The 22,399-nt window shown below is 40.4% G+C and overlaps 1 protein-coding gene across 2 annotated transcripts in view; it reads right to left on the bottom strand.

Annotated features, from left to right (window-relative positions):
• Nucleotides 1-22,399, bottom strand: part of LOC6614509 (putative neural-cadherin 2) — a 119,068-nt gene that overhangs the window by 34,320 nt on the left and 62,349 nt on the right. Inside the window, exons 1-2 of one of the 2 annotated variants that reach the window (XM_032727621.1) lie at nt 20,427-20,570; nt 4,343-4,803 (exon numbers count right to left, since the gene is read on the bottom strand). The exons of the other annotated variant lie outside the window; for it this stretch is intronic. Coding sequence (XP_032583512.1) covers nt 4,343-4,394 — 52 coding nt within the window. The 5' untranslated portion in view covers nt 4,395-4,803; nt 20,427-20,570. Of the gene's footprint in view, nt 1-4,342; nt 4,804-20,426; nt 20,571-22,399 lie in introns of those variants that run through there. 2 annotated transcript variants of the gene reach the window in all.

Below are 22,399 nucleotides of genomic sequence, written 5' to 3' on the forward strand. Positions count from 1 at the left end.
GGAAATGAGAAATGAGCAAAATAAATACGCACACACTCACACTCTGTTTTTTTTTTTTGGGCATCAGCCCAGGCCAAAGGCTCGTATAAATAAGACCCTAAAAAGAAGGAAAAGCGAGTTGAGTGGAAAGCGTTTAGGAAGAAAACTCCAAGGACCCCGATGCGTGTTGCTAAAATATACTGAATAAATACAAACACACACGCAAACACGATGAGCAAACATTTCTGGCAGTTGAAATTGCATTTCGCTGTGTTTTTTCGCCCCCCTTCGCCCCCAGGTATCTTGACTTAATTTTTTGGCACTCAGGCATTATGGCTCAGTAAACTAAAGGGGTTGCCTGCAAATGGACTGCAACTAAAAAAAATCTAAAAAAAAAAAAATAAATGTAACGTAAAAAGAATGTTCATATCAGTGGTTCAGTGACAACTTTATTTACTAATTTACAACCTTGTATAGGTTTTCTTTGTGTTAGGCTTAAAAAGAGAAAATACTTTAGTTTCACATAAAATTTGAAGGTTTAATAATAGTCACATAAAATATTAAACAACAATTAATTTCTCATAACCAATATCAGGTTTGATCAGTAAGCGATAAATTTTAAATCAGATCAGATTAGCTCAAGATATTTTTCTAATCTGTATCTGTATTAACTTTGTGTCATCACATTTCTCAGCTCCTTGATGTGCCGCGCAGAAAAGCAATGCCTGGTGTTTGGTTAAAGTGGCTGCCTTTTTGTTGGCGTTAAATTGAGCAGCAAAGTGGGCTGCGCCCAAGTCATCAGCCAGGTAGCATGCTCTCGCTTTTCCACTTTTCGCCCATTTCCCCACACTTTCCCGCATTTTTCCATCGCTTGGCAGAGGGGCAGTCAAAAGGGCTGACTTTAAGCTATTAACGTGCAGGCGGAGGCGTGAGGCGTAAGGGGCGTGGCCGAGGGCAGTGGCAGGTGAGCTGCCGTCAGCTATTTATGGTCGCATAACTGGCACACTAACAAGCCCGGCCACGCCCCCTGCCGCATCGCCGCCCACCTGCTGGTGAGCCATATGTCAGTCCATGAATGACTGGCAGCTGGCACTATTTTTGTTTTTTTTTCTCTCTTTCGCAACCCCGTAAACATTTCTCTATTTTATATGCTGCTTTAGAATTCTTTTTTGTTTTTCCTTTTTTTTGGTTTTTTGTTCAGTAAAGCAAAAGAAATAAAAAAGGGGAGAAGGGAAAATGTGTGCAAAGTGGCGTCAAATGTCAGAGCTGTTCAAATCAGCCATGGAAAACACACAGATACACAGACGCAGACTCTCGCAAAGTCAGAAATAGTCAAAGTAGTTTTTGTAAAGCAAAAAAGGAAGCTACATTTTCCAGAAGGCAACAAAGCGCATCACATTAAAACTGACAAGAAGGTGGGGAAAATGTGGGGCTCTTTTCCTTTGACAACTGAAAGCTTATCCCTTTTTGGGTGGTATTTTTTGAACGCCAATCCTTGCATGTGAATTTAATACAAGCTTTTCGATAGATCAATTTTTCATATTTTTATATGGACTTAAAGAAATTATTTCGGTACTTTATGATATTTAAATTGATTATATTTTGCAATAAGTGCTTTAATTTTCAAACTTCACAACTCATCAAAAATTCGGGTAATTTAACTGATTAAGATTCAGCCACAAACATCAAAGTGTGTTGGCATACAAAGAAACCCGAAATTGTCTTATTGGTGACCGAGGCCGTACTTTATGCCCTTTGGCATGGTTTACTTTTGTGGAAAATCTAGTTAAACAAACGCCCTCAAAGTTATGCCGCAAATAAATAAATTACAAGTTTTAATTTGCTAATTAGTTTTCAGGGCGAAACGTTTGACAACAAAACAAACAGACAGATAAATAAACACGGCCGAAAATGTGCAGAAGTAGAGTGCGAATAAATAACCATAATGTTTTTGCGGCAATATTTTAATCCTCTAGGCGTTAAACGGAGCTTAGTTAACACACACAAGCAACGCGCAATAAATTTGCAGCAAGTGTATGATAATCTTATGTTGTGTTTACTCATGTACGTTAGATTAAGTTTTCCCCTTAGTTTTCTGTGTAATATGCAAAAAAGTTTTCGGTTATCCCAACTAAAACAAATATCAACAGAGATCGATGGCGCGCCGTGAAGGCCGGAAAATACCACCCAATTGTGCGTGTAAAAGTTATTATTAGTTTAATGCCCCAAGTGTTGGCAGGCGGAAGAGGAAGTATGTTAACAGTGCGTATGCGTGATATGTAATGTGCTAAAAGTTTAAACTGTCTGACAGTTTTTACACGTCCATTATGTTGATGTATGATGAAAGCCAAGGGTTCGGGTTTTTTGCGCTGCGTTTGTCAGTTGAGCATTTGCATAATGGCAACTCATTTGACTTCTGACATAAGTGATTGGGACGCGGCAGTTTTATAATTAGTTCTACCATTAATTTATTGCTGCCGTCAACGCACTGTGATCTTGCACACAACTGCTGCTGACACTTGACATTCTGTATAAATGTTTCCATAAATAAAACATAATAAATAATTAGTACAACGAATAGTAAATCGATAAGACCATAAAATGTTGTTAGGCTCATCCATTTTGACCCCTTGCTGTGTAAGCATTAAAACAAATCTCACGAGGGGAAACCCTTTGCACAGCCTCATCTCCATCTAAAACAAAGTAAAATTAAATCCGTTAAATGAACTCGTTGAACCCCACGAAATTCAAATAATACCCTTGGACCCAGCCGGCCATGTATTCAATTCTCATTTTTTGTATCCAGTAACGTGCAGCTCATTAACTTTGATGATGGCCAGCTCGAATCTTTTCGGGCCCTTTGGCTTGGGCCTCTTTGTTGTGCTGAAATTTCAATTAAAACCGGGTCCAAGAGCGCGGAATATTTGTATTCATTAGCCGGCCCGATGATGATGATCATCGTTACCGACATCCGATGCCGGAAGTGACCTGCACTTCAGCTTTATCCCCTGGGCTTTTCGCGAGTTAACCAACACACAAAAAATTGTTAATTAAACTTATGAAATGCTTAGAAGATTTTTTTGGCATTCGCCTCCTGCATTGCGTTGCGCATTAAAATTCCTGTGAGTTTCCTTTCAGCCAGGACTAATTAAAAAGTGTGCGCGGCGGACAGTGACAAACAAAGCGACAAACAGCAAAACAAAATAGTCCGTAAAAGCAGGGGGAAAAGTGTAGACAGTTCGGTGTACCGATATAAAAAAAATATGGCGCTATTCCCAGACCCCCACCACAGCTCTGATGAGTTGACAAATATTTTGCCAGTCATAATGAGTTCTCGGGCAGGAGGACAGGAGGACAAGGTGAGGTGGAGACCTTGTTTATGGGCCTCGTTTTCATCGCTCTCATCGCCGCTGTTCATTAAGAAACAGGACGGTCCACCGCGGTGCACCGGCGTGTTAATTACGACCCACATCCGACGAGTGGTTTGTGGGTGGTTTGTGGGTGGTTTTCACTGGGCTGTGATGACAGGGTTAATGGTGGAACAGCACCAAAAGCCGCAATTAAAAAGCTGGTTCGCAGAAATTGCGCTTTTATCAGTGAAGATGTGTTGCGTATACGACATGTGTGCCGTGTCACGGCTCGTGTGCGTCAATATTAAAAGTCATTCTAATCAGGAATTAATTTAAAGTTTCGATTGAGTCTGAAAAGTCGTATATTAAAGAACGCGTGGGAGTGTAGTCTGGCAGTCTGTCTATCTAATTTGAGTTTCCTGGCCTAAAAACTAGATTATTACTACCCCTTTTCAAAACGAAAGTCTCCCTACTTTAGGTCAACCTAATTATGAATCGGTACATTAACGCTGTGTTATCCCTAAGTTGAAGGTAAGTAGCGTACATACAAGTACGCTTGTTGAATATTCATAATAATTTATAGGTGCTATTATTTTAAGATCCAAGACATTTTTGTTAATATAATACATGACAGAAACATTGCAAAATATGTTTGTTTTTTATTTCTAGCCTGCCCGTAGTGTTGGCTACATTCCTCATTACGTCGAGAGGGAATCAACTAAGAAAATTGCGCCGGAAAGAGGGGGAAACATAACTGCATATTTAAGACGAGGGGCAGCCACATCCCCGGAGGCGTCGTTAGCCAGGATCCCTCACGTACACACGTGCAGACCCAGAATCTCAGACTCCTTCACTCTCGCCTCCGCAACAAATTACACTTCATGAAATTTTCACAAGACCATTTACATTGCCATAACGACGCTGGGACGCATGGGTAAGTAATCATGTGCACTTATAAGTAGCTACACAAAAGATCTCAGTTAGAGGGTATTCAAATGGCCGTACACACTTACCCAAATAGGTGCTATTTGTCAAAACCCAAAAGATTTTTAATGGATCGACCATAACTACGCAGTTTCAATGGCAGCAGAAGCTATTTCGGCGGCTGTAAGTGAACAAACTGCTGAAAGTCGCAAAGCGCTGAGCAATTAATTTTCGTCGATTTGGCTGGCCAGGTGTTTTCCTTTCGTTCTGCTGCAGCGACACCTTTCCGCAATTTCCTGTGATTAAAATGATAAGTTTGCCTATGCCAGCTCGCGATTCTCGAGCTCTCCGGTTTTCCAGCTCCCTTTGTTGATTTGCACTAGTTTTAATGAGTTGCTGCGGTGGTTGTTGCCTTTGAGGTATTTTTGCAATTTGCGCTGTGCACTTTTATGGCGTTCACACAAATCAAAACGCTGCGCGTGTTTCATAGTAGTTGGCATTAATATTTCGTTTGTACAACTCAAGCTATCATTTTGCACTCAGCGACTAGCTAGAAGCACAAGCCACCAAAAATATTTTACATAAATTAAAAATATCGCATCGCGCCGCGACCTTGAATGAAATTGTTTGAGTTTCTCCAAATTTTTAAGCGGAGTTTTTAAGCTTTCGTTTTGCTTATTAAACTGGTTAAATTTGTCCTTGGCATGGCAATTAAAATTGTTTGTTTATTTAAGTCAGCAACAATGTCTCGCACACACACATTTTGCCATTATCCCCATTGCCAACATAATCCGTAGCTATTAAAAGCTTGTCACATTGTCAAAAACTCTAAGCAAGCTTTTCCAGCAGTTGCGGTCGTTTTCGTGGCCACTTAATTAGATTTGGTTAACATAAAGTTTTGTTTCCCAAAAATATGAAAGTAACTTTTAATGACTGACAAGGTTGGGTGAGGTTAACTAGTTATGTAAAGAATAATTACGATTTTGATAACATTATTATGGGTCCTAAGAACTTGAAAAGTTGTATGATTATGATTGATTGACAGGTCAAGTTAAGTTTGCCATTGAATCAGTGAATGAAGAAATTCCTCTTAAGCTACTTAAGAAAAGTAAACATTATTATATGCAACATTTAGTTTGATTAATAGTATTTTTTATTCACATTTATAAACTAGAGTATTCCATGAATCTGTATTATTTGCATAAGACCGAAGTTAATTCTATCCAAAGTAAGCGTTTAATCCCATAAATTGTTGCTCATTACTTTTATTGTAACAGATTCGTTATTTAGAGGTCCAAGCTGCTGCCAAGGATATGCTCTAGTTTCGGTAGAGCTCCAGGCGAGCAATTAGAATTGCCAAACTTGCCTAGGAAATTCTCAAACGCTGCTCAAACAGTTGGCCATTAGCTAACTTGGGCCTAGACCAAACAAAAGCCGGCCAAGGCGGGCCAATTAACGCAGCTAAAGCTGCCCAAAATCCGCCCAAGGAGCTTTTTAGTCCTGGCCACAGCCTTGACCTTTATCCGGAGGCGTGGACAGGCTCCTAAATATTTAATTGTTTATGCTATAAGGGGTAATGGCGAAGCCTCGTTTCACCGCCCCAACTCCCGCAAAATGTACTTTAACAATTTGGCCCACTTGGAAAGGGACTTTTAATGGACAGCTGGCCGGCGGAGAAGCATCCACTTCTGCGTTGCGAAACGATTAAAGCCAAGGCAAAGTAATTAGTGACTCAATTGCTTCGCTCTGGCGCCGAGCACCGCATACAAATAGCCTGCTTGGACTTTGATGGGCTATTGGTGGTTTTGTCATAAGCCCGTAAGCCGGCGAAAGCTGGCCAAATCAATTGCCAGCCAACTGGCACGCTCAAATATGAATAAAAATATAGAGCAGGCACTGGGAAAAATGAATGTGCACCTAATAACACCATCAAAAGGAAAATGTCATTTTATATTAAATATTTTAGGAACAATCAACAATGTACATAAGATTTATGAGTAAAGTTAAATCCATAATAAATATTCTTGAGACTTGAGTTTGTTTTTGTCCGCATCGCCAACATATACCGGTTTCACAGCGATTTGCTGAGCAGCACCCAAGCTGGGGAAAAATTGAGGTCAGGGAAATTAGCGTCAGACTTGCCGTCTTTAAGTCATTTTGCCAGCTCTATAATCCGCCTTTAACACAATTTATGCAAATTTATGCAAGCTCCTGCTCAAACGGCAGCTGCTGCCTTGCATCGAATAAAAACGGGAGATGGAAAATTGAAGTCGGCAAACAAGAGTTTTTCTTGTTTTGGCCGGCTGTCTTATGCTCCTTTGCCTGCCAAAAAGTTAAACATGCTCATTTCTTAACTTTTCTTTCAAACGGACCGAAGAAAAGAAAGCCTCAATGCAGCACAAATTTCAAAATTGCACTTTTCCGGCCCAAGATGAAGTCGGCCAAAGCAGAAAAGAAAAATAACGAAGAGGAAGCGGGTAAAACTGTTGCCCAGCCCCGCCGGAAATACAAAAGCATAAACTTTCCGGCCAAAACTAACCGCACACTCTTCCGGGCGACGGGGCAGCAAGAGGGGTATACTTCAGTCGAGTGAGTGTCCCGGGCCGACATTTGAAAGCGCCAAAATATAAAGCGCAAAATGTGGCGGAAGTTTAATGAATATAAACTTGCCCGATCCCACAAGCCTCCACCAAAGACGGTGGATTTTGTGGCCAGGGGAAGGAAGCCAGCCAAGTAAATTAGCAGAGTTCACTTGCCAGAAAGTGGCAGGAGCAACGAAAGAAATGTGATATCTACCAAATGGATGTGGAATGACAAGTTTATGGAGACCACAGGAAATCAACTCGTTTATTTATGAAAAGCAGCTGCCACAACTTGTCGACCACCTGCTGAGTTGAGAAGAAATGCCGACATTTGGTTTTTGAAAAAGCCACACTTTAAAGCACAATATTGCACTTCTAAGAGAAAAAGAAGAAAATAGGTGCAAACGCACATGTGTGAAATTTAAAAATGCTAAAACGGCAAAAGTTACAATCCTTTCTATATTTTGTTTAAAAGAGCAACTTTCAATAACTGAACATCGAAGAGGGATAATAAAGCAGACATTATTTTTTGAATTCAAGTTTTATTCATTTTAATTTTTGTTTAAGCACTCGTACAAGAAAAATGCAATTAAAATGAAAATAACTAATTACTTTATATCAATTTGATTTAAATGTTATTTTCCTAGTAAAAACATTACAATCACAATGGCTTTCCACAAGAGGGACTTAATCCAGCGAATTAAGCATTGTTTAATGCAACACAAAGTGCACTTGATTGTCGCAATTGGAAAGTTTTTCTAAAAATTAAAATATGTATGTGTCTACGCAGCTCCAGGGGATGATCTAAGGAATTAGCAGATAGAACTCAAGTCCCAAAGCGCTTTTGCATTCTGGGAACCCCCGACAAATTTGTTGCTTTTATTGCACTTGTTGTTGTAAGCGTTGGTGCTGTCGAATGCTGTTTGTTGTTGGCCGAACAAATGGCAAAAGTTTTCCCTTTGTTTTCACAATTGTTGACGTGCAATTCAAATGAGTTAACAACGCAAAAAGTGAGTGACCCACATAGCCACGCCAAAGCCAAAGCCAACATCTGGCGAACCAAGTTTAAAAAAAAGCGGAGGAGCGGAATAATAAAAAATAAAAACGCATAAAAGAAGTAAAAAAACCATATAAATGGAAAAACATGAAAACTTGAAGTTGTAAAAACAGCGAAGCCAGAACAAGCAGGCAACATATGTATGTCCTTATTGTTGTTGATGCTGTTCACAGTTGCAGAACAACAAAGTGAATGAAGGCGGTCGTCGGCAGATGGAAAAGTGCCTGTGCGGGGCGGGGGAAACAATTATAAGCAGCGTTTCCGGGGAAAACCCCAGCCAGCAGATTGCTGCCTGTTGCAGACAAACATCCATTCCATCCACTCGAGTGTTTGCACGCTCGCCGACGAGCAGCTCCCAGCAAAATTGCATCCTTAAAGAGCAACTTGGCAAGCGCATCAAATGCGCTTAACAATTCAATTAGCGAGACACTGTAAGACGGATTTGGTAAGGATTGAGGTAGTGGTGGATGGTGAAACTGCTCGGGAAAATGGGACTTTGGCTCAAGTTTCCCGGGCTGGCAAACAAATGAAGCAGCAAATATGCGCACACGAAATAATCAATCGTTCCCGGGCCAGCGGAACCCAAATAAAATGTAATTAATTTGCTAGCTTTCTTTGTTTTGTGGTGGCCAACTTTTGCAGTTGGTCCCGACTCCCAACTCCCCCGGCATTCATTTAAGATGTAGAGCTGCAGCTGAAGACATCCGACCGCAGGGAACAGGAAGCAGAAACTCAGCAACTCAGAAACTCTTGTTCCAGTAGTTCTCCGCCTGACGTTTGGCATAAGCAATTCCCGGGCTTAGAGGATTTTCCGGCGCCACCTTCATCAGGGCATCCTGTTGAAAGCTGCAATTTGTAGAGTAGCTGAGGGCCCGCCTTGTTAATTTGTCTTAAACTTTCGCCCGCAGTGGATATTGAGTGGGGATCGGTCAAGACTCTGAATTATTCTGAACTCTGTATAGATGGGTTACCAAAATATCTCAGAAATTGCTCCAAATTTTAATTAGTTGCGGAGGAAGAGGCTTTTTTGTTATGTTTACAGACTTATTAAATATTCTTCGCTAATGTGCTTTAAATTCGGAGAGCTATCTATTGAAGATTTCCCAGAAACGGAATTCCACTTAAGATCAATAACGTGCCATTCAAGCAGCCAAACAACTCCCCACATCCGTAGGTCGGCTTAGTGAGCCATAATCGTCTTATTATAAAGATACTCTATTGCGGCAGACGTGTCATGTTGTCATGGATATACAACAATCGACAGTTGGTGACTAATAAAAAGAAATACCATAAAAGCAGCAATACGACCGCCGTTTATATGTGTTTCAGTGTGGCGAAAGGACAATTGCTGTGCTGGCGGAGCACTCGGGGATGAAATAACTAACCGCAAGTGGAGGGCACACAAACGGAAACAGGACACCAGTGGAGCCAAGGAGCCCAGGAGCCCAGCTGCAAAGCTGGGTAGTGTGAAAATAACATTTTAGCTTTTGTTGGCTCGTGACAGGCTCACGAGATCCCTGCGTCCTTAGTTTCGCCACTTTCATCCGCCTGTCCGATGTCAGTCAGCAGGACTCTTGTTGCTCACGCCAGGAATATGCTGTATATGCCTGTGTGTGTGTGTGTGCTCCTTGAATGGGCTGGGTAAATGTGAAATCGACGTGTTTTCGGGCGTTGAGTATTTATGTGCTTTTATTTTGTCAACATTTCGTTTTTGGCCAAATGAAAATAAATTCAAATGATTTATTTACGAGCATTTGATTTATTTGATTTCCAGCATTTGCTTTTTTCCTCTGCAGTGCAATCGCTTCACCACCGCTCCACCGAAAATAAAATATCACGACCACCAGCCACACCCTTTGCACATGCAATTTGTTTTCTATTTGCTCGGACTCAGTTTTGGGGTGGCGCTGTTTGATATGCCCCGGAATTTATTTTATGCGGAATGTTTATTTGATTTGCGCTGGATTTTTTCTTTTTTGCAGTTTCATTTTCAGTGCGACAGTCAATAAAAATTGCAGTGTATATTTTATTCCCATACCCATGCCCACACACACCCTCACGTTACTTGGTGTTATAGCGTTATAGTTCAGTCAAATGGCAGAAAAAGTATTGCTTTTTTTGATGGGATTAGAGTGACGGAGGCAGTGAAATGTATGCATATACACATGGACTAATTCGAAACCGGATTAAGAGCGGGGCAATAACGCTTTGAAATAGTAGAAAATGTTTGGTTTCCAGCAGATCGAAAGTAAGCGCGATGGGAGATAAATTGATTTTATTTTCGGCATTTTCAGTTCTTAAACTTTTCATTTGGGGCATTCTCAAGGCCAGGGTGTCAGAAAAGTTTCAGTGGAAATAGAAAAGCTCATCAATTTTCAAGGCTTTTATTGGCTCTATTTATTTGCTTTGCCGGGACCAGAAAGAAAAACTGAAAACGACCGGGAAAAAGTTTTTTCCTTGGCCAATTCTATTTGGTATTATTTATCTAATGGCATTTGTCGACGAGCATAAAAATAAATAAATATATATCTGGCCAGGCCAGACACACGCCCCCAGCTCAAGTGTTTATGATATTTTGATTTTATTTCATGTGAAAGTTGTGCGCAAACTTTGGCCATCCCACAACGCCCATCCCCTCGTCAACATGCATTGATAATAATGACGCGCCCCTTACTGTTCTTCCCTACGATTTTGTCATGTGACATAAACATTTTGTTCGCACGACTTTTGTTAGTGGCGCAATAAAAACGCCTCGCCCGGCACTTTTGTCCAAAAACTTTCTTTTATTAAGATTAAAAATGACAAAGGCGCAATATTAGGGGAGTTCACGCTCCTTGGCGACCCGCTGATAAGCGTTAAAGACACTCGCTTCTGGTACTGCCTTTTGCCAAAAGACAAACTCATTTTCGCTTTCGCATTCAAGTGGGTGTCACGCATAAATTTCATAAATGTAAGCCTCATTATTTCTGCCTGCCATTTTGCGGCTGACGGAATCGCGAGACGGAAGGCGAGAAGCCAAAGACGCATCAGCCACGCCTACCATTTCCCTCATTTTCCCAACTTCCCAGCCCTTTGTCACGTGCCGAAAAACTTTCGTATACCCTCTCACTCGAACGGAGGATCTGGAACTCATCTAAATGGCGCAATTGTGCGGGTCTCATGTGGAATTATTATTTTCTACTTAGGGATAGCGGGTGTGGCAAATAAATGACGCGGAAAATCTCCTTAAAAAGGGTGATTTTGATAAAGTATTTAAAAAAATCTTTATACAAATGCTGAAATTGGTAAAACAAAGAGTGCAGTAACATATTTTATGAACATATTTAAATAAATTATAAATCCAATAGAAACTAGGAGCTTTACAATGAATTTCAAGGGTCAGTAACATTGTGCTCACATATCCTTGAAACTCTGTACATTATTATTTAATTTCAATACTACTACCCAACTAGTAAACTATTTGGCTAGGAATTGCTATTTCGGGAATCTGCCCAATTTGTGCCAATGTCCTTTCCTATCCACTCAACTCCGAGGAGTTTCGGTAGCCCATCACTCAATTCGAAGATCGCACTTCTGGAGCGCTTGCAAAATGCTCGAGAATCCAGGGCTTCCATCATCGATGGCATCGCGAGTCGGACAGACAGCTAAAGTGACATCAATCAGGGCGTCCGACCACGCCCCTAATGTGTTCACAGCACACACTCAAGCACTCACGCACACTCACGCACATGGACACAGACGCATGAGCTATAGCTATACCGTTATCAGCAGCGGAGCATGTAATGCCGATGCCAAAGAGAGTTTGCTGTTGTTTGCTCGTTATGTCGGCGCTTCAGCCCGGTACCACGTGGCGTATGAGTGCTCGCCACGGCAATTGATTGACGACAGGGAGGCAAAGTAAATCAATTATTGTGGAACAAAAGTTTCGCATTATATTGCCCTGACAAATTGCTGTTTGTTACCCAAGCAATCGAGCATTTGGATCATTAAAAAGTTGCCCGGGCCACAAAAGGATTGGGATTTCATGCTCAACAAGAAAAACACAATAAATAACTTGGCTTCTTTTTCCGGGGCATAATCTTGGTTGGAACATCAAATTGCCGTCGCAATGTAAACAAATTTCTGTTGTTAATATATTCGTTGAGATAGATCAATAAGCCAGATACTTGGTTAACTGGGACCAAAAGGGGCTCTTTTACAACCGGACGGACCTAATTTTGCATTATGGCCCGCAGATTTATTTCGCTCTACAAAACTGTCCCATAAATATGCAAATTTCGCTTCCTAAAGAGAAAGATATACAAATAATTCTCGAAAGAGATGGCCCAAAGTATGTGAATAAATAAAAGACTGAGAACTCATAAAACTGCATTATTGGGCTCTTGAGAGGGAAAAGTGGGGCTCAGAAAATGAATCACTGCGAAAAGTGAAGCAGCTAAAGCTGACCGCAAATCACTTAAACTTTAGCGGAAACTCATTAGTTTCACTTGGCATTTTCCCACTGCATTGCTTCGCTGGAAAGTGCACAGCCATCTGAGCCAAGAATGATTTCTATTGTTTTAGTTTTAAGTGCCCGCAACTTTTCCAGTCAGTCGAGGACTATCGAATCGATGGAAATTAATTAAATTGCACGTCTGAAGTAGATTAAAGATAGCTGACTAAATGCAGTTGATTTCGTATTTATTTTCCACTCCATTTTGTCCTCTCTTTCAGTGTCTTTCCCTGTTGTGAAAAGCCAATTAATGGCCTTTTTATAGCCCTGAGATACAAGCTGTTGCCACTGAGGTGTTGTTATTTGCACTGCCTTTAACTAAACTTACTTTTATTATTTTATTGGACCCACTCTCCCTTTCCGTTTTGCTCGTTTTATGGACGAACTGCAAGGACGTGCCTTTAGCGCGGCTTGCCAAGGCTAATATAACAAAGAATTTGTCTTGAGGACATGCCATCATTTGGGCCAATGATTACATTATGCGATAATGTAGCTCCATAAAAGGCTGCAGGGTGACAAACAGATAGTGCTCAGAAAAGGGCGGTGGGCGGTGGCATTTCCTTTGCCGTAATAAGCTGTAAAAGTGCCACATACAGTTGACCTGATTTTGCCATCACATTCCTTTCCGTGCGCATCCTTGTTGCTCCTGCTTGCCCTCGTCTCCTTAGCTTAATCCAACTTTAAAATTATACACTAACGATTCACACATACAGCTGGGAAATCGGCGGTGGAGCCGGAAAAGCGAAGCCGCGGGGAGCAAGAGGCGCAAGCAGAGCAAGGATTAAGTTTGAAGCACTGAACCGTGCAGGAACCTAATGCAGGATCCTGTGCACTCGTCCTTGCATTGGCTACAATCACACACTCCCCGCTCACAGTTCACGGTGGGAAATGGAAGGGAGCTGAGGAAAGCACTCCTAGTGCAAGATACATTTAGCAAAAATACGGCACATGCAGTAATTAAAAAATTATCAAAAGAATTACTCTAGGAAATAATTGCTGCGACGTTAAAAGGGCTGAATCTTAACAAATAGTACTTTAAATTCAGTATATTAATCAGTTTTTAGCAATAAAAAGAAAATGGAGTAACGAGAAAAATTAGAGTTATCTAAAGAAATTCACAAATAGTTTCTTTCGGTGTATTTTCCTTGCTGTTCCTGTTAACTTTTTCTGCCCATATTCCAGACTTTCCTCTTGAGGACATGGGTGTGTGGAAAAGTCCTTTCCGCTGTTGCGCCTTGGTTAGCTCGTAGACAAAAAAAGTGGCAGCGCTAAAAACTCGCAATTAAAACGGCAAAATAAAATTTGCGAAAGGTTGGGATGTCATCCAGTTGTTTGTCCATATTAATCCCAAGTCATCTGTCATGCCCTGTGTCATTTCCGAATTTCTTTAAATTTATTCGCGAATTTATTCTCACACTCATAGGAAAAATTCAGCTCAATCGTTGCGAGCTTATTAAATTACCAGAGGGTAATCTGACCAGTATGCAGAACTAATTAAATTTATAAGAATTAATTTGCCAGCAATTTGCGCAGCCAGACAAAAGTGCCAAAACGTTGCCAGTGGCAACAGTCAACCAAAATAAAAGAAAAGAAAAAGAATTATTCTCGAGAAGAAGTGGCGGACTGAAAAAATATGAAGCCAGTAATAAAGCGAGCAGCAACTGACTAATTAGCAGAGGGCTGCGTTTGGGGGCCTTTTCCGGATTTCCCGCCAGAGCTGTTCTGCCTTTAAAAAGAAATGTGGATAAGTTTGCTGTTTTAAAGGAAGAATTCAGAGGCCAAACAACACGGAGCCGAAGTAGTGACAATCATTTGAACATGTCTCAAGTTGATCATTAGCATATTTCATAGGCAGGCACGCCTAAACAGGACACAATTTTCCCCAATGCTTTTCCTTTTTCCTTTGCCTGCTGTCAAGCCGGTGGAAATCTCCCTGCCAGCTGCTTTTGCTGCACATCGACATCTTTGACGCGCCAAAAATGCACTCAGCCGTGTGACCCATTTCCCCAACTTTTTCTCCCCCCGACCCCATGATTTTTCGATGCCTGGGAAAATGCTGCTGCAACTGCCTTGCATTTTATACTTGCTAGTTTTGATATTTTCCGGGGATGCAATTCACTTCTTACTACCTAGAGTAACAAAATCTGCTCCGTAGTTACCATAAAATGATTTGATGAACGAGTTCTATGCACAATTCGGAATTGCCCAGGGTTTTTTTGTGTTTCCTGCCAAAGTTGGCCAAGTCATAAGTTTAGAAATTTCATTTTCCCAGGTTTAAAGGTAGCTTAAAGTTCGTGCACGAAAAAAAAACTTGAAAAGAATGTTGCCATAAGTACACAAGATTACTTTTAAGAAGTTTGTCAAAGTTCAAAGACCAGCTGGTAAACCAAGTCAAAGGCGGCAAGTATTGGCTTAAATCTGAGCAACCGCAAGTATGATTAAAAAATTTCTAACGGGTAGACTTGGTTAATATATCTCAAGCAATTTAAGACAGTCTTCGCAGAGGCAAGCATTTAATTTATGCAGAATGTCTGAAAATAACGAAGAGTTTCATGTTTCTATAATGATAATGCCCAATCTCTGATACACTTAATACACTCGGCAGGTTCTTAGCGAAGGTATCCCATACTGGCTTTCACTCAATTAACATTCTGCCTATTCGGGAAAATCTCGTCACGTCTTGCTTTTCTTATGAAACATAATAAAGCCCGTCACGTTTTATTTGCCTTTCCCTGCGGTCTTCAGGATTATTGTTGAAAGGGAAAACCCTGCGAAAATGTTGCCGTTTGAAGAGTAAGGCTTTTGCCTCGCTTTACTTTCTTGTAATATTTTCTTTATTTGCTGTGTTAATACACTTGAACTGGTGGGGTGGAGAAAGTCCCTCCACTTGCCGCCTGTATCTGTTTGCCACGCCCCTTATGCATATGCATAGCCCACTTTTGGCCGAGTAGAGTTGACTCAGCTGCCCAACTGTGTGGACTCCAGTTGAGTTTCCCGAATGCCCAGCACCTTGCTCCAGTCCGTCCATTTAGTCGGTGTTTTCTCACTACCAACCAACGGCTGGTAACATACCAATTAATTTTTATTTATTTTAATGCTGCCCCGTTTTCCTTGGGGGCATAGCACAATTCCCGCTTTTCAGTTGCGAGTTCCAGTTTCTGCTGCAAATTTATGCATTACTTGCATTTTATTGACCCACTTCTCTCTATCCATTTCGTTTTTATTTTCCAGTTGCACGACGACAACGAGCAAGAGGTTGAAATTAAATTTTATTTTAGCAACTTTATTTTTTGGTTCACCGGAAAACAAAGTGAGCAATTTTTACGTTACACAGAAAAACTTTCATTTGCCTTCCTTTCCTTTTTTTTATGTAATATTTGCAATAGATGCTTGAGCAAAGTTCAGTGGCAAAGTTTTAGCAACAACACGAAGTTGAGCAACTTTTAAAATCTTTACGTATATGTTTATGTACAAAGTACAATTTGAATAGCTTAAATTTCAGCTGTGAAAATTGAATGTATCTGCTTTCGCACTGCTCTGTAGCTTAAAAGTTAATTAGAAATGTTTTTTGAGCTTAAGGGATGAATTTGTTACAGACAGGCGGTGCTTAATGGGCTGTCAGGTTGAGGAATTTGATTGTTCATAGAAAAACAGCGCAACAGATGGGTTCTTTTAAGACATTTTAATAATTAGATGTGAATTAACAAATTATCTCGATTTAATAAATTCTTTTGCACAACTAAATGGGGTTATATTTAAGTATGAACTTTTTCCCGGTCTAAGATTTTTAGCTAGTTGACATTTTGCATGAAGTTGATTTTACTTAACTTACCTCTGCCCCCTGTTATATTAATTTCGGTACTTTTTCAAAACAATTGAAAACTGTTTTCGCCAAAAATTAACCCCCATTAAAGTTTAAATATCCTACTGGACATCGCTCGTTACGAGCCAGTTTGGCCGTTTGGCCAGGTGCTCGAAGCCAAAGCAAAGCGTTCGAGTGGCAAAAAATAAGTTAGCCCGAGTTATAAAGTTATCCATTCCCTGGCAGGTCAGTGGGTGGAAATATCCGCAGGGGGCGTGGCAGGGCAAAGATTACGCTCGAGGTGAGCTGAAGTGGGCGTGGTTATTTAATTAGCCTGCTCTGCCGCTGCCACAGTGAAATTCATTAAATTGTTGTCATGTGGCGTCGCTCGTTTATTTGCGCTGCTCAAACATTTTCGAATAAATTAGCTAGCCTTCAAGTGAGTGGAAAATTTTATTGCATGTGTGTCTGTTATAAATTTAATGAAAAGTGCTCCACACTCGGCATCTATTGTTGCTAAACTGAGTCAGAAAGAAAAACCTGCAGTTCTTCTCACGTTGCATGCAAATTTCATGATGGGATTTTTACGTTTTTCTTCCCTTGACCACATCGATTTCTTTTAGAAGTCTCCCTTCTTGAACTTTTAATGTCCCTTGATAGTTGCAAAAGAATAACAGATTTTTCTGAGGATGCTGCTCGAATTATGCTTTATTTCATCTTACATTTTTTCTGCTGATCAAAATTGCATGAACCTTTTACTTTTGCTTTGTTACTTCGCGAATCGGCTTATTTCAATGCTTTCAACTTTGCTTTTCCTTTCTGGTTATTAGAAATAGTACTCAGAATTGTTTGATCGATTTGATTGAACCAATTTTTTGTATCTTAAGTTTACCTTTATAGACTTATATTTACTTATAGGCTTATATGCCTATAATCTTTATATTTACTTATACTTGTAACTTTAAAGAATTGTCTTCGAATGAACAAATTCTCTGCTTTAATATCATAAACAGTGACAGTTTTGATATTTTCGCAAAATGCCCAGGGAAAGTGGTTTTGATGAAGCGTAACCACTTTAGTTTAAATTGATTGGCGGCTGGCAGGAGCCGTCGACCACAAAATGTATGTGCTCATTGATAACATTCCGATGGCGTTTTGAAGCAATTTGGACATTGGGGCATCCGACTCGAATTCGCTGAGGTGTGAAGCCAGCAATTGTTATTGGGGCACGTTCGCGGATCGGCTCGTGAGCAATTAGATGCAATAAATCACAGCTGCTTATCTGGCTGTGAGCTGCGGGTCCCTGATTCGATTCCCCGTCGCTGGCTGCAAATCTGTTCCTTTCGGTGGCCCAGGGCCTCGGATTCGGCGGGGCTACCAAATTGCTCACATGGCTGACTGCCGTCCCCGCCCCTACCCTTCAGACCCATTTCAATTCCCGCCCACATATCGGGAGACATTTGGCGGAATCGCAGACCCGCGGCTTTTGGCTTGTGTAATGGCTCGATTTCACATCCCCGGGATATATGGCCAATTTCTGTCGCAGCGCTGGGAGTTGCAACTATTTTATCTGCCGCTCAACAGAGCCGGCAAATATAATAATTTTATTTTATTGCTGCACTTTCTTTGGGTTTTGGGTTGGGCTATAAACAGTGAGGGTGGGATGAGTGCTAAAACTCAAATACATATTGACTGCAATTTTTCTTCAGTTCAAAACAATATTTTATACGGCAATAAGCAGAGGAGGACATTCCTATATAGTAATAATTTAAGTTAATATCATTTCGTTTCTCATGCGAGATAAATTTACTGTGACCTGGATATTCGTATATCTTATTGCGATTTACATCAGTTACTTATCATTGATGCATTGCCCAAATTTATCATCAATTTTTGGGCTGAACCATTAATCCCCATCTTCGAATGCCCAGCAAAGTAAGAGGAAGCAAGCAGTTCAAGGACCTTCGACAAGATTGAAGGCAATCAGGGCGATTTATGTCTGTTGGCTTTGGATTACCGTATGATTTCGCTGCGAGTGAAATTTGGTCCCGAGGCGGACAAGTTATCCGGGCCGCAGCCACAATTGCTTCCCTAACCTGGCTTAACGTTTTCTGAGCCTCCGCTTCCATTATCCGGACAATGCTGACGCACGTACCCTAATCATAATGCCAAGCATCGCTTTTTATGTGATGGCATGTAGGGCTCAGCTCGAGTCCCGAAAGCCACAAAAAATAATGACACCGCAGACTCACTTACGGCAAATGAACCCCAGATGATAAATTAAGAGCGGCAAACATATCACTTGCAGCCGGCGAATCGGAAGTAAGAGTTCAAGTGAAAGTCAGGTGAAAGCCGAGGTGTGAAATAGCCGAGATTCGGACCACTTTCGCCGCGCACTCTGGCTTTGGTAACGTTTATGGCGATATAAACCCGGCATATGTAGTGCCATTTAATTAGAGGGGATAAATGCAAAAATCGTGTCTACAACTCAAATCAATTAGGAGGGGAACAAGGAGGTGGACCAGGATGGAGGACGTTCATCCGGTTTATGGCTTGATTTATGCAACTAATTAGCAAAAGTATAATTTCGGAAATATTATTATTTTATTAAGTTACACATTATGCGAAATGTGATTAGGGCAGCAGGATAATAGCAACGATGACAGGGGTGCATGGCCAACCGAATGCTGTATATCCAGGACACTAATTATGCTGCTGCATAAATCATATTGTCCGTGAATCAGGATGGCAGCATCCTGATATTCACGCATGCATGCTATACGGTTGGGGTTAGTTGGGCTTAAGCCCATCAGCCATAAATGTCAATTATGGCTTAGTTTGCGAAGCTCCTGCTTCACTTCACCGTAAAGTGTTGATTGATAATTTGATTGATTGATTAATTGCCAGCTTGATCGTTAGAGACTCGCCGAGAGCGACTGATTTTTTTTCAGCACTGATTTTCAGCCTCGTCCTCTGATGATGATGTCATAAATTGAGATTAATCATGTTTCTGATGGGCATCCATTTTCTCGGGATTGACACTGTGTGTACATAACATGAATGCCTCATAAGCCGCTTAGTGTTTTTAGATTTGTGGCCCGAATGCGATGTGGTGACATTGCTGCTGTACTGTCCATAATTGTTTGCGTTATGCGCGCAATTAGTTATAAACTAAATATATTCGAGTGCAGTCGTATGGATTTGTTTGAGTTGGCTTTGAAACAGATTTGTTTATCTATCAGTTCATTATACAAGAGAGCTTATTGGCATTGATAGCCCATTTTATGACGGGCGGTGGTATGAAATGCACTCCATGGAAGTCACACATTTTAGATATAATTAACACGATGTTTATGGATTTGTTGTTGGTGTCATTGCACCACAATTAATGGTGATTTAGACGATGACAAACTCGAAACTAATAATCGAGAACCTTGTTTGTATTCATAAATAGGAACATTCGTATATTTAATTAATATACACATGATCCAGTTATTAGCGCGGAAATTGCTGTTAGGTGGGGTAAAGCCTAATTTTTTGTATCGTTTTTCCATTATCTTCTATTATTGAATACCAAAACCGAATTTAGGCTAATATACTGTGCTCGTTAAGTGTGTTATACCATGATATTGTATTAAACAACTATTTTAAAACGCTTTTACGGTGCCGGCCATCAACAGTTTAATTATTCTTGTTTTATTCCCCGTTGCTTTCGCAAATTGTAGCGCACTCGTGCAGCGTGCCATTAGTTTTATTACTTTTAATTAAATTCCTGATTACACACAAATATTTTATTTCACGTGAGCGCACCGCGAAAGTTTTGCGAATTCTTTTTCAAAACTTTTCACACCATTTTGCCGCGAAAAAGCACTGCTTAATTATTGCGAACGTGCGTGTAAATTCCGCGGATAGTTTGACACCATTCTTTAACCATTCGAGTTAATTGATTCCATATTCCATTAATCATTACAAGAGCACGCGGCTGGGATGGATATTAATTAAAGCAGACACACGCACGCACCGATTGTGATAAACTGGCATTTAAACGATGCCACATTCTAGCGCGGATATTTCAATTTAATTTCTTTCATTATTATTTCGACTAAAATTGATTGCCGCGGAAATTCGTGCGTTATCAGCGACGCGAGTAAATTCTCGGCTATCATATCACATTAAAATAATTTATCTCTCGTTTTTATTTCTGTTGAAGGAACTGCTGCCAAGCAAGGAGGCACTTTACATTTGGGTGTAATTTTTCATGCTTTTCACAACTCAGCCACTCGGAAAGCGCACACACATATTTTATCGGGCTCTCGGATGCCGAAGAACACGCACACCGCCGTCAACAACTCAAAATGTACTGAAAATGTGTCCTGCGACTTCGGTGTCGGGATGCTGCAGTGTACAGAATTCTCTCTGTACAGTAGCATTTACAGTGGAACTTACTGCTATTCAAAGGACCTTTCCTAATGTGATAACAAGCGATTGTGGGAGAGGCCTCACTAGGTTAGTAGGTTGCCAGTAGCCGGCTTTCGCCAATAAAAGGACATTTTCTCTTGCCGGTCGCCATTGCTAGTTAACAGCACGGATGCCGAAGCATTAGCTCTGTTAACTCAACAAGTCAGAACAACCATGTTGGCATGACCCCAAAAGTAGGCAATATTTTTTAAAAATCTTACGCATTTAATGTTTGCCATGCATAGAAAACTTAAAAATAAATAAAAAGAATATAACAAATATTTAACGGGCTTGCGTATATTTTGCCGAGTATGTGTACAGTTCTGATAATGTTACTATCCATTTCTATGAAAATCAAAAGACTTCCTGTTCGGTTACTCTTTGGTAAACTATAAGCCTTAACATTTATGTTATTTTTTTAAAAGAGTGCCTCTCTTAAATTCGCACCAGCTTACAGAACAAGTACATTTTATTTTTCATTACGTTAAGTTCTCTCTTTATCCCAACATAAGCCACATTCTCTTCCCATGTTAAGCTACTTCCAACAATTGTCAAAGGCGAACGCAAGGATAAATCCGAATGGATGGCTAATTAAATTACCTATGTACACGGTAATCACATTGAGAGCGATCAGAAATTGCGAAGAATTTTCAATTAATGCTGCAGCTGACACTAGTCAACGGCATTTTTGGGGCTGAACTGGCAGTTGAAGCATTACATTTCGCAACTTGGGCAATGTCACCATAACTCATGGTGCTGTATGTGCGGCTGAGAGGATGAACATGTGTACGTGTGCGTAGCGATTGTTGCATAATTTAAGTGCCTCCCAACAAAAATAAAAGACCAAGGATGTATGAAAAAAAGGACGAAAAAAAGCGAGGAAAGTTGGAAAATGATTTAAGCCGTTCCGGAGTCAGAGTGCGGCCATGTCGGCATGAGTGTGTGTGTAAATCCGTGTGCGAGTGGCTAGGTGCATGTATGTGGGTATGCGGACATGTGTGGGTGGCAGGACCATTACTTTGTATTTAATAAAACAATGTTGTCGACGCCCCAACCTGAGTGTTCGCCCCTGTCAAAGGCATTATCCCTGAACCCGAGTATCGCCTGTTGAAAAATCTCGAAACCCTCTATGGAGTGACGAAAAAATTCAGCAACTTATTTATTTAATTTCCACCCTCCACTTTGTTTATTTGCATTGCGAATTTGTCTTTATGTTATAATGCAAGCAAAAAGTGCAAGTTGCATGTTTTGTAAATATTTTTTTACCTCACTCACGGTTATGTAAATGCAATTCAAGGATTTCCATTCACTTGCCAAAAAAATAATAGATAAACATATTTTATTATCACAATTTAAGCATTAATTAAGGCAGGAAAATAAAGTATTTTTGTTGAAAATTTGAACAGGCTTAATGCTGTTAAATAAACAACATGTGCTTTATAGTCCGACCACCTATATGAATATATTTATATATTATACTTAAATGATTAAAAAACTTGATTTAAGCAAATACGATTTATTTTTTCGTCAAATACCCAACAGTCCACCTTAGTGAACTGGCATCTGATGACCTTAATGCTGAAATAATCCCGTATTCTGATATATATCTAAATCGCCTTCGGTGTTGGAATTCGATTTTAGCAACGATCCTACCAAGCATCTTCGACAAGGCAGTTAGAGTTATATTATGCATTTCCGCAGTGCATTTATGGACGTAGCTGATTTAGCCCCAAAGTATGCAAAATATGTCTGTAT

The sequence above is a fragment of the Drosophila sechellia genome, chromosome 2L, assembly GCF_004382195.2.
Source record: "Drosophila sechellia strain sech25 chromosome 2L, ASM438219v1, whole genome shotgun sequence".
In the NCBI taxonomy this organism is placed as follows: domain Eukaryota; kingdom Metazoa; phylum Arthropoda; class Insecta; order Diptera; family Drosophilidae; genus Drosophila; species Drosophila sechellia.